The 13,141-nt window shown below is 34.1% G+C and overlaps 1 protein-coding gene across 2 annotated transcripts; it reads left to right on the forward strand.

Moving 5' to 3' along the window:
- The first annotated feature begins 5,623 nt into the window (after positions 1–5,623).
- On the forward strand, positions 5,624–9,195 carry mrps16 (mitochondrial ribosomal protein S16). Of its 2 annotated transcripts, none has more exons than XM_058791530.1 (4): positions 5,624–5,964; positions 6,115–6,144; positions 7,832–8,092; positions 8,213–9,195. In XM_058791530.1, the coding sequence occupies exons 2-4, from the start codon at positions 6,132–6,134 to the stop codon at positions 8,338–8,340; spliced, it is 402 nt and encodes a 133-aa protein (XP_058647513.1). In that variant the 5' UTR covers positions 5,624–5,964; positions 6,115–6,131; the 3' UTR covers positions 8,341–9,195. The 2 variants fall into 2 exon arrangements, with proteins under 2 accessions (XP_058647513.1, XP_058647512.1); XM_058791529.1 differs by having other exon boundaries at positions 5,626–5,964; positions 6,118–6,144.
- The last annotated feature ends 3,946 nt before the right edge of the window (positions 9,196–13,141 follow it).

The following is a 13,141-nucleotide window of genomic DNA, read 5'->3' on the forward strand; positions in this document are numbered from 1 at the left end:
TGTTTCTGTAATATGGTTTATCTTTGTTTTGTGTATAGATATTTCAGATCTGCAACCATTTGTGCAATGCACATTGAATTTTGCAAACTTAACAGAGGAGATTGAAGATGGAGCATGGGTATGTGTGGGATTATGCAAAAAAAATCCCAACTTTTGCAATCAAAGAGGTGCATGCCTAAATGAAATGAATGGACCACTGTGCATGTAAGTCCTTCAAAGCAAATTCAAATGACTACAAACTGTATAGTTTTCAGTTAATCAAATGATATTTAACTAAAAATGACTGAAATGGCTGCCCTCAGATTTAAATAAATAAATACTTATTACTTTAGGAATTGACAGCATATTGAAATAAGAAGTAAAAATTAAAAATCACTTTTGAATTTGATGGGCAAGAATGAAATATTGGCAAAAGTCAATGTCTTGAAGAATTAATTCAGGAACTTATCCTGTCCTACTCATTTTACTAATTAGGTGTTACAGTTCTCCATTTGAGAAGTACTATGGAGATCATTGTGAGCTTTACAGCAGAGGGGCCGGTTTCTACGCTGTTCTCTTCGGCTGTTTAGCAGCTTTTGCTCTGCTTATCATTGTCTTGGCTGTGATGATTCTGGTGCTCTACAGAGCCAAGAGGTCTGTATAACTGTTTCTGTGAATATTCATAGACCAAAACATCAAAACAAACAAATAACACCATGATCTAATTTCAGCAGAACATCAAGTAAACGGAGGTTATCACTTTTTGACGATGACTTCTTTGATTTTACATCAAGAGGTACGATGTCTAGCTTTGCAAATGCTTTAGTAAATATACTTCAGCATCAGTAGATGAAACTCTCAAACATCAGAAATGAAAATATTTTTGGTAACTGAAAATATTAACTATATTATTTCAGGATCCATAGACGGAGGTTATGGGAATCTAAATTTTCAGTCACAGAAGATTCAGCACCTAGGACTTTCATCTCATACCATGGAAATACACCTGTAAGGTAGGATGAACAATTGTGGATTTCATTTAATAAATACATTGGGATAGGAAATAAGAAACATATCATGTATTGGTGGTTGTTAGATTGATTATTTTTAAATCACAATTTTTTTCTCTCTCTGCTACAGATAAGGACCAGAACAACTGAAGTAGTGGATGTCTGATGAACAGAAATGACAGATATTATTTAAAATATTTTTAAAAGAATTGACACTATAATCTCAGGAAGCCAACATACAGTATATATACATGCATTTACTGGGTTGATGTCAGATTATTTCAGTATTCAAGTAAAATGATTGTCAAGAATCTCAGTGTTCATAATATTTGCATAGCACAAGAACAATGAATAAAGTAGGCTACCTCTGTAAACCTCAGTCACTTGAAACTAAAAAACACATCTTTAATACCAAGCACTCCACAGCATATGCATAAATCAATAATAAACAAATTAAATAGGTGGGGTTGTTAAAATATGGTCCACTGCATTACACAAGCACTCACCAGGAGTGTGATGCCACCGACACAATCAATCACAAAACGTCTTTTTTTGCACCCTATATTGCACACATACCTTATACTATTATAATTTCTGTGACGCTTCAATAGAGGGCACGTTTTTTATGGTTTATGGTTTGTCATTTAAAAGCAGCATTTCACCCTCTCTATGTCCATTATGATAATTAATAAACATTAGAAGCTGTACTTCGGTCCAATAGCTGGAGGGGCTTCCTGCTCGACACCACATAAATGCTTATCCAAAGCGACTTACAATATAGGAACATAAGCAACAATATTCATAGTATACAATTCTGGGTTTATTAGAAAGTTCGATTAGGAAATAAGAGAGCAGAGGAGAAATGTACAGACATTTGTTTTCTTGGTATGAGAGGGTGTCATAAATAATCACATTTCTTATTCAAATTTCTAATCAATTTACAATGCTATCACATTAACCAGCTGTAGAACAGTCAGTTATGTTGATGGTTTTTATGTTTGTTTTTGTTGCCACTGTACATTTACTGAGTATGCTATTTATATGTTTATTGTTGTGATTGCATGCTTGTTTACACAAAAGCACAATAATATATTGTTAAATTAATATTTATAGGCAAAATATTTATACTGTGCTGAATGTTTGCAATTACAATTTTTAAATAAAGCATATGTACAACATTATAATTTATCCGCTACATTTAGCATCATGTTCATCGGGATTTTGGTTTAAAAATGTTGCAATGTCGTTATCAGGCCATTAGGAGGAACTATAGACTTAATTATTCGCCATATCTAGGCCTCACCTGTTTGGCTGATACTTCTTATCATCAAATGTGACTTTTACTTGTAATAAATAGTAGGTTGGTGCATCTCAAACAATAAGTCTTTAGTCTTAGGTGGACTTCAAAACATATATATATATATTTTTTTTTTTTTTATTATTATTTATTCAATATACCACATAATATACCACATTTACTGAGCAAGCATGACCACTTTCATAAAGCACAAGTATTTTCAGAGCTGACAAACGGTATTGAACAGGTTGATTAATCTGTGTTCTTTTAAACCTCACTAAACTGTCTATTGCTGAATGTAGGCTATTGCTTTTCATTTAGCTGAAGCTGTATGCAAATGTGCCACACCTGTATGATCTTCTTGTTTGTCTCTGGAGGTTTATACACACACACACACATGGTTGTAATCTGTATGGTTGCAGAGAAATGAGCAAAAACGTAAAAGTAATTATTATAGCGCCACCTATGGTCTGATCGGGGTGTGTGTTTACCTGAGTAGTGGGGGAGATTGGGGACCATCCTGCCAAATTTGGTGCCTCTAGGACTTACGGTTTTAGCTGGCCAGACACCTTTCTTCTTATTCTTCTTTGGTGTTTATTGGCAGTTGGCAACCTAACTTATTGGTGCATTACCGCCACCAACTGGAATGGAATATAGATCAGGATATTTGCTTGTATACAGAATAGAAATAAACAAAACAAAAAAACAAACAAGCAAAACAAATAAACAATTTTTTTTGTTAATAATAATAGCTATTAAACTATTTCTTATTATGATTTTAAATCTGTATTTAATGATCTCAAAGTAAATAAGAGGTGTTAAGTCTGATTTTATTACACAGCTCTGTGGAATGCTTGATTCTAATTGGTCAGTCGTGACATTCTAAGGTATGTTATTCCTCAATAACAACTGGTATAAGTTAATAACACAGACTCATCCGGGTAACTTAAGTCGGTGCTATACGCTTGCTAGGAACAGTTTTGCTTGGTGGAAGCTTTGCGTTTGGTTAGCTAGTTAAATTTTAAAACTCAATTCAATATTGAGTATACAATTTGCGTTCAAATATTTCAACTCAGATCAGTGTTTCATGTCTAATTATTTACTTTTGTGGCGAGCAGCCGTGTAATAAGCAAGATAATGTACATTCAGTCAGTTGTTATCGCAAAATAAAGATGCACATTATCCCTTACTTATTATAATCTTAATTCAACTGATGAAGGATTTTGAAAGTGTGACAGTTATAAGTGTTGAGTACTGTAAAGTTAACCCTGTCTGGTTTAAATGTTTGAAAATGATTAACACTTGAAAATATTAGAAATTTAGAAAAGTAATCAAAAAGTAATCAAATGTAATAAGTTACATTACTTTAATAAAGTAATTGAAAAGTTACACTACTTGCATTACATTTTAAATAGGGTAACTTGCAATCTGTAACCTATTACATTTCCAAATTAACCTTCCCAATATTGTATCCACCTTCTCATTTCCTTCCACACCAACATGAACAGGAACCCAAAAGAAACGTGTAGAAATACCCATAATTTTTATATTATACATCTTACGGAATATCTCATTGATAATATCCATCCTAACTAATGACCTGCCAGATCTTATACTTTCAAGTGATGAGTAGCTATCTGATGCAATGACAGTGTTTTTTTTATTTTCTTCTCCTTTATCCATTGCAGGGCCAGTTATATTGCCAATAATTCTGTTGCATACACTGACAAATGATTGGTTACTCTTTTCTTAATACAACAATCACTCGTATACTGCTGCACCTGCAAATCCTGTTTCAGGATCTGTGGATCCATCTGTAAATAAAAACGCTGATTCTGGATAATGTTTCTGGACTATAAACCATGTTGGAAGTTGTACCGAATTATCTTTCAATTCCTGCTGTATATTGGAGGTCAACATTTGGTAAAGGGAATAACCAAGGAGGAATGGAAGAAATTGAAACTTTATTACTGTAATGCAATTGGTGCAATCCTATATTTCTTGCCTTTGCATTACCCATTTATCCAAAACTAGTATAATTTGTTTCATTATGTTCCCAGAATTCTGTTAATACACTTTTGACAGGATGTAACTCATTTTGTCCCTGGAGATTAACCCAGTACGCCATCATTAATTTCACTCTTCTGATTCTTAAAGGCATTTCTCCCATTTCCACAAAGCATCTAATCTCTTGAGGTTTGATTCTACTGCTGACATCCCTGCTAAAAACAAACAAACAATAGAAGCCCAATAGAAACCGTCACAGAAATTCCAATGGTTTCCATTAAAATACCATTGTAAACCATTAGCTTTTTCCAGTAAAACCATTACAAAATTCCTTTTTGTAGTGTTTTGGGCATTTTAACAATAGGATTTAACATCCCACCAATAGAATCCATCACACACCAGTAGACACCATTATAGTTTCCATTAAAACCAATACAATTCCCATTATAACCATTACATTTTCTGTCGTGTTTAAGGCAGGGTTCTATTGTTTTTTTCCCCCCAGTAGTTATGTAAGCTAGACTTCCATAATCAAAAACAGATCTCATGAGTGCCCAGTATATATTTTGCAGAGATGCTCTACTTGCTCCCCATTCCCGTCCTGATAAACAACGAAGTATGCTGATGACCTTTACTTTTGTCGTTCATTTTATCCAGATGAACTTTCCATGTCAGTTTTCCATCAAACCAAACCCCAAGAAACCTAACAGCTTTTACCTGCTCCAGAGGTTGCCCATAATGTTTTAAAGAGAGGGTTATGATTTTATGCCACCTTGAGAAGCAAATGACCCGTGTTTTTGTTACAGATCATTTAAATCCCCATTTATTTGTCCATTTTTCCACCTCTGCTATTGCAGCTTGTATTTTTTTTTATTCACATATGATATATTGTGGCCTCTAATCCACAAAGCCCCTTCATCTGCATACAAAGATTTTCCAACATTTTGTTCAACCTGAGTGAAAATGTCATTAATCATAATGCTGAATAATAGCGGACTACTACCTTGTGGAGTTCCATTCTCTGCTGAATATACTTTGGAATATTCTTTGCCAGACACCTTTAGAGCAGAAAAAGAATAATAAAAGAAGTCTTTTGAAAGCTTAACACAAAACCGCCACCTAGTGACTGAATTCATCATATTATAAACCTACCGTTATAACGTATGCAACATATAAATAACGTTAAGTGGCTAGAACGTACAGACGTAACGTACTTAATATTCATGAGCAAAGCTTTCACCATAGTAGGATCGATAAACACTCTTATGCCAAGTGAAGGAAACTGTTGATGAAGTGTTGTTACTCGGTAGGCTATATGAACAGGAAAGGAATGAACTACAGAACATAGGATGCAGTGAATTTTCAATCTGCAACATATCAAACAGAAAACAAGGATCTGTGGGAAATAGAGACAGTTTTATTTAAAATCACCAACACAGGAGATGGCGGTATGCACCTAAAAGGCCGGTATGCGACCCGCCAATAAAGCCATAGAAGAAGATCTTCTTCCACTCTTCCGGTGCGGCAGAAAAAGATGTCGGCGCCCTTACGAATGTCATGTTGTTGACTGTCTCCGGACAATCGTGTTTGTTTAAGCGTTATTACATACACGTTAAGCTTATTTTGAATAATATTACAGGCGTATCTACATGAAGTTACCGGATTTATAAGGTATGTGGGTTTTTTTTTACGCGAAATGTGGTAAATATAACGCTAAATTACTCAATGCTCTCATAAAGACTGACATTTTTATGTACCTTATTCGCTCATGTAAGGCGTTTTATGAATATTTTCTATTGACTTACTCTCTTTTGTCTTCAGCAGAGTATCTGTCAGTCATGGTCCATTTATGTAAGTACTTTTAATGCAATTTATTGTAAGTATTAGACATTTTTGACGGTTCCCTAATGTAACAAGATTCAACTCAACATCTCGGGCCAGTTGTTCAGAAGTAATCTGATCAGATCTCAGCTATCAGATTGGATCAAATCTTGAAATCGGATTGTTTAAAAGATAAAGGATTCTGAAATCGTATTACATCACAAAATCCAATCTTGGTTTTGATCTGGACCAAATCGTCGGTTTGCGGTGTTGAAAACTTTTTAGTAATTTTGGGATACCTTTAACCTAAAACATAAATCTGGATTGTATTGATCCCAGCAGAATGGATTTCAGCAACAACAACAAAAAAAAAAAGGTAATAACTTAAAAATTGGTCCAAAAGATACAACATTTATAACACGTTAGACACACGCATTATATATTGCAGGGTTTCTGCGGGTTTTAAAAAAAGTTATCAAGTTTAAGGCCTTAAAGTTAGTTAATATTTAAAGTAATTTTACAATAAGTAGTGGAACTTACCCAAAATAAAGGCTTAAAAAAACGCACATTTAAAGGGCACTTCATTTGGTGAAAGTATTTAGACAGCTTTCAGAATGGCCGCCAGACTGTGTGAACGCACTTTCTAATTTTTTACCCCCATCACCATGTCTCTTTAGACCAGTATTTCTCAACCATGGTCCTGGGCGCCCCCCAACACTGCACATTTTTTATGTCTCCCTTATCTTACGCACCCATTTCAGGTCCTGGAGTTTCTTCTAATGAGCTCATGAGTTAAATCAGGTGTGTTTGATTAGGGAGACACTCAAAATGTGCAGTGTTGGGGGCCCAGGGTTGAGAAGCACTGCTTTAGACGAATGGTCTCAAACTCAATTCCTGGAGGGCCACAGCTCTGCAGAGTTTAGCTCCAACCAGCTCCAAATCACACCTGCTTGGAAGTTTCTAGTCATCCTGAAGACCTTGATTAGCTGGATCAGCTGTGTTTGATTAGGGTTGGAGCTAAACCAGGGGTATCAAACTCAATTCCTGTTGAGTTATTAAACACACCTGATCCAGCTAATCATGTCCGTCAGGCTTATTTGAAAACTAGATGGTATGTGTGTTGGAGCAGGGTTAGAACTAAACTCTGCAGGGCTGCGGCCCTCCAGGAACCCTGCTTTAGAGCAGTGGTTTTCAATCCTGATCTTGGGGACCCACTGCTCTGCACATTTTGTGTGTTTCCCTTATTTAACACACCTGATTCAGATCATCAGCTCATTAGGAGGGAGATCCATGTACTGAACTGAGTGTGTCAGATAAGAGAGACATACAAAATGTGCAGAGCAGTGGGTCCCGAGGAACAGGATTGAAAACCACTGCTTTAGAGGCTCCATAGAGCACTACTAATCAAGATTTAACTTTAACTTTAGTGATCTGAAAAAGTGTGTACCTGGATCATTGTGATCCAATCCTATTTTGCTTTGAAAATCCAGTAGAAAAGTAAGATGAATTACCTGATCCTAGATAGGAAAAATTATCCATTAATCTGATCCAGATTATAATTTTTTTAAGTTTAAATGTGCGTTTCAAATAAGAAAGACATCCAAAATGTAGCCTCCAGGACCAGCAGTCTTACTGCTTCTGAATTAAAGCCTCATGTTTGTGACATCAAACATTGCCAGCGTGAAACTTATGTTTATGTATTATGTCTTTGTTTTAGCTTCTTTCCTGCTCACAAAATATCATGGTGGGCATATTGTCATCAGGCTGGCACTAGGAGGTGCCACTAACAGACCCTTCTACCGCATTGTGGCTGCTTACAATAAACGGGCAAGAGACAGCAAATATATTGAGCAGCTGGGCTCATATGACCCTCTCCCAAACATACACAATGAAAAACTTGTCGCCTTCAATTACGAAAGAATCAAGTACTGGATTGCATGTGGGGCTCATACGACAAAACCAGTGGCCACACTTCTAGGTGAGCATCAACATGGTATTTCTCACTCATTATTTCCTTTAATAACAATGTTTAGTGATGATTACAGCAAGAGACCAGTCGCACATTCCTCACATTTTAATCCTTGTTTTCTCTGAGTAGGATTGGCTGGATTTTTCCCGCTGCATCCAATGACAATAACAGAAGCGGAGCGGAGACAGAAAGCAGCTTTGACAGAAGAAGTTAAAAGGGAAAGTCAAGAACAAGTTGAGCAGAAGGAGGCACTGTAAATGCAAAATAAAGTGTTCATGATTTCTATGCATCTCAGTAGTGGTAATGTGACATTGTACTTCTGTATTACACTGAGATATGTTTTTGGTAATATTATAAGAGTGTTTTTACAATAAGCTTCAGCACAGGTTGAAACTCCAGACATTCAGACACTGCTTGATTAAAATTTCCTTATTACCCAATACAATAGAGCACAGTTTAAAAGATGAATAAGGGGATGTAGACACTGAAAATGAATTCTATAATCATTAATCTGTTGTAAACACACTTTATCTGGGTCTATTTGTCACTGGGAACCAGTGATCGGCTAACAAAAGAAATTAATAAATGTTCTTGCTTGAGTAACCTACACTGAGAGTTGAAATGAACAGTCTTCCGTGTTTAATTTTAGGTCATGTGATCAGAACCTATAAATGTCACACAATTGTGTAACTCCTTTACAGCAAGCAACATACTGATGTATCTAACTGTATACACCCATGTACTGGTATTAAATAAATATAATATTCATCAGAGGGCTCAAACACTTTCTGAGGTCAGCTTGTGAAATATATAGGTAATAAATATGCAGGTAATTATGAGCCATGCAAATGCTTTATAGATGTTTATGGATGCTCATTCCTTTGATTGATCATTTTTTTATTTTTAAATTACATATATGTGAATTAGAACATGCTGTTCGGACTATGAAGTTTCAATTCAATGTAAATGTAGTTAATCTGCTACACAAGTATTTTAAAATCTTATGAGGGTTGGAAAAGTTAAGTAAAGCCTAATTAAATGTATCAGTGGCGTGTCTGGAGGTTTTATGGATGGGCTGTGCATTCTGATTAAAATAGTGTTTTCTTGTAAAACATTCTCAAATCTCTCTATAAAACTTATAGAGTACTATAAAAAGTACTCACATTTCTAAAACTGAAAAATAAAGCTAAGTAGAAAATAAAAAATAAGTATGCAAATTACTAAAGCACATAGCAAAATTACTTGAACCTAAACTAAAATGATGTATATATAAAGATAAATCAAAATAATAATAAAAACTTTAAATATGTTGGCATACTCCTTGAGTATACTCTTTGGTGATTTGATTATCAATAAAAAGCAAGAAACTTTAACACAAAACAGGTCAAGCCACACCTTAAAAACACTGCATACATGTCCGCATGGAACGAGGAAACATGAATCAGACTTACCTATGTCAACTCAGTTATTTTTTTATTTTTTTTTAATCATTGATGTAAAGTTTGGATTACTCAATATTTATAAAAAAAAAAAAAATGTTATTCATTGCTGCTGTCTTAAATATGAATATTTTGCAAATATGAACTTTGAAAGTCCTAACAGTTCTCAACTCATCAGCAACACAGATGCAATCTACAAATGAAAGAAATCACACTGTTTCAAAATAAGGTTTTGAAAATTATTGGAAGATACATGCAAAACTTGACTTCTTATGAAATTATAAATACTAGTGTATCAAACTGTGAAAAGGCCTAGTATATGACTTCAAAACCATCTATGGTAAAGCATAGTGTGTTTAGTTTTGTCAAAAGTGAAGGCGCTTCTCACTTTTAGGCTCGCGCTGTGCATTCGGGCAGCATTTTTGAGGCGTAACAGCCTGTAGAACATTTTTATAATGCTTCATAAAAGCCTGTTACAAAAGAAGATGTTAAAAACAGGTTTATTGTGCATTTTCAGAGTTCAGAGCTTTACATACAACAAAAAACGTACACAAAAGTATCAGACAGTCTCACTGTTACAATCCATCCCAAAGGTGTTCAGTGGGGTTCAGGTCTGAGCTTTGCTTGGGATAGTTTAGTGTTTCAAAGCAAGATAAAAAGATAATGAAAAAGGTAGTGTATACCATGCTGGGAAAACAAAAACAAACTCTCAAACCCCAAGCTGGTCTTAGCTGGTCTCTCAGACTGGTCTGCTTCTCAGCTAAACATTAATATAGCTAAAACCAGCTCAGACATCATGCCTTTCTTAAAAATTCTTAATAATAAAATTCTTAAAAATTAAATCCTTTAATGCTTTTTGGAGCACCTTGTGTGTGGTGGATGAATGATGGAATTTCCTTTAAAAATCAGGTATAGCACTCTAATGCAATGCTGTTTTATGAGATTGTTTTTTTTTTTTTTTTTTCATGGTATGTTTGACATTTCCATGGAAGTGCCCTTCGGTTTTATGAAATGCAAATGATTAAGGATATTCTCTATGCCTCAAAAAACAATTTGGAGATAGCAAACAAGTGCGGAAGAAATGACCTTAGGTCAAGAACATATTCTACACCTAGAGGCATTGTTTTCCTGTGGTTGCCATATAATATTGTTTAACACAAAGTCACTATTTATAGAATGTCACTAGAACAAAAGAGTATTAAATGTCAGCCCATAACGCGTCCTGCATTGTTTGTGTTTTGGACATGAATGATCTCTCAAATCATGCGGTTTGTTGATAAGAGGTGTGCTGTTTCTTTATTAAGCAAACAGATTTATGACTTTTTTTTGGCAGACGATAAAACAGGTGGAAAAATCTGATAGACTTACACTGAAGGACTGACCCAAGCCATATCTATGCATAGCCTAGCAATCTCATAGCAACATATCTGTGTTTTTCCTGTGTTGTGACTTAGCTGTTAAACTACTGAGTTTCGGGAAGAATGTAACATGATAGTGTGAAACAGACGTTTTTCACTTCATCGTCTATATTAGACTATGAATTCATCGGTATTATTCACTCTTAAAGGATTTATCATGACTGACAAAATAATAAATAATAGTAAATAAAAATAAATGAATAACAGTACAAACACAAAGAGTGTTTTAAATCTAATTGCAATGTATGAACTGGAATAGGCACTGAATTTGATGTTTTATTGTACATACACAATCTTGATCATTGTTTTAGCTATTCCTCTTGTTTTTCAATATCTATAAAGGGGAACAAATACACATTTTCAGAAGACACACAAATGAAAAGGAGAAAGTTTCTTTTTTATTCTTGGATTTATTACAATATGTCATACTGAGAATTCCTCAGAAAGGGTGTAGCAGGTGAAGGTCATATAACTGTTCGGGCATTTCAAAACCACACTCCCAATCAGTGTGGTTTACTCAAGGCGTGAACTTCACTTTTTCTTTAAGCAAAAGTGCCCATACCTGATGACATTTATTGTTTGCAGGGAACACGCACACATCTTCTTCATCAGGTTGATGTTGAAATTTAACAGAGTAGAAACACCGATGGCAGTTTCATTTGGCTGACTATTTTCATACAAATTGTGCTGGAGAGAGCAAACAGTGAAAGATATATTTTATAAATATTTAATCACTTTAAACAAACAACCATCTCACGGAAGTGATCTCAACATGTATCACTGGAAAAAAACACACTTTGTTGCCTCAATCCTGCTCGTATATTTCACAGTTATGAGACTTGGAGTAAATTCAGGTAAGTTTCAAAAGCCTTTCATTATTTAGTTTTAAACTAAATTGATTAATTAAAAAATAAAATAAAATAAATATGTTGGCATTTTGTTAAAAAGAAAACAATTTGAATAGCTGGTGAAAAAGGTAGAAAGACACTGTTAAATAATTGCAGTAAAAACAAATCTGCATCTTCACTGTACACTGTAAAAAGTGATAAATTGACTTAACTTAAAAAAAATGAGGAAACCTGTTGCCTTAACATTTTTAAGTAAATGATAATTAAAAAAAATAATAAGTTAAGTGAATTGTCAAGTTTTTTTTTTTTTTATTATTATTATTTACTTAATAATTTTAAGGCAACGGGTTTCCTCAAATTTTTTAAGTTAAGCCAACTTATCACTTTTCACAGTGTAGTTGACTGAACAACATAATGATATATAAAAGAGCGGTAACACTTTACAATAAGGTTAATTAGTTAACAACATTAGTAAACATGAACTAAGAATGAACAATACTTCTAAAGCATTTATCAATCTTAGTTAATGTTAATTTCAGCATTTACAAATGCATTATAAAAATCACATGTTGTGTTTGTTAACATTAGTTAATGCATTGTGAGCTAAAATGAATTAACAATGAACAACTGTATTTTCATTAACTAACTTTAACAAAGATGAATAAATATTGTAATAAATGCATTGTTCATTGTTTGTTCATGTTAGTAAATACATTAACTAATGTTAACAAATGACACCTTATTGTAAAGTGTTACCAAAAGAACATAATTAATTACCTTCTCAACTTGTATTATACTGTATAGCATATAGCATATGTGTTTAAAAAAAACACATATTCTGGTACTTCACAATCTTAACCAATTCTCCCATGTCTCTGACTTACAAATTGCCTTTTGTCAAACATCTTTGACATAAGAGCAGTCCATTTGTAATTTAATCAAGTTGGATCAAGACTGATGTTATATTCATAACATCTATGATATAAATACACTAACAGTGGTATGTACGGTGGCCGAGAGCTCAACGCGCTGCAAATAGAAAAAACACCTACAAATTAAGAAAACAACTTCATCAATTTTACAATACACGCACTACAAATATTCACAACACAACCAAATAAAGAAACGCACTACAAATAGCCTACTCACAACACAACCAAACAAAGAAACACGCTGCAAATAAAAAAATTTTGCTGGTGCTTTTTCTATTTGCATGTGTTTTCTGAAGTTGCAGCGCGTTGAGCTCTCTCGGCCACCGTAGGTATATGTATAATGTGTAAATATACACACTGACAAAGCTCTATAATGTTAATTTTTGTACATGCGTACAAATAATAATGTTAATTTAAAAAT

This window comes from Onychostoma macrolepis, chromosome 11, assembly GCF_012432095.1.
Source record: "Onychostoma macrolepis isolate SWU-2019 chromosome 11, ASM1243209v1, whole genome shotgun sequence".
NCBI classification, from domain to species: Eukaryota; Metazoa; Chordata; class Actinopteri; order Cypriniformes; family Cyprinidae; genus Onychostoma; species Onychostoma macrolepis.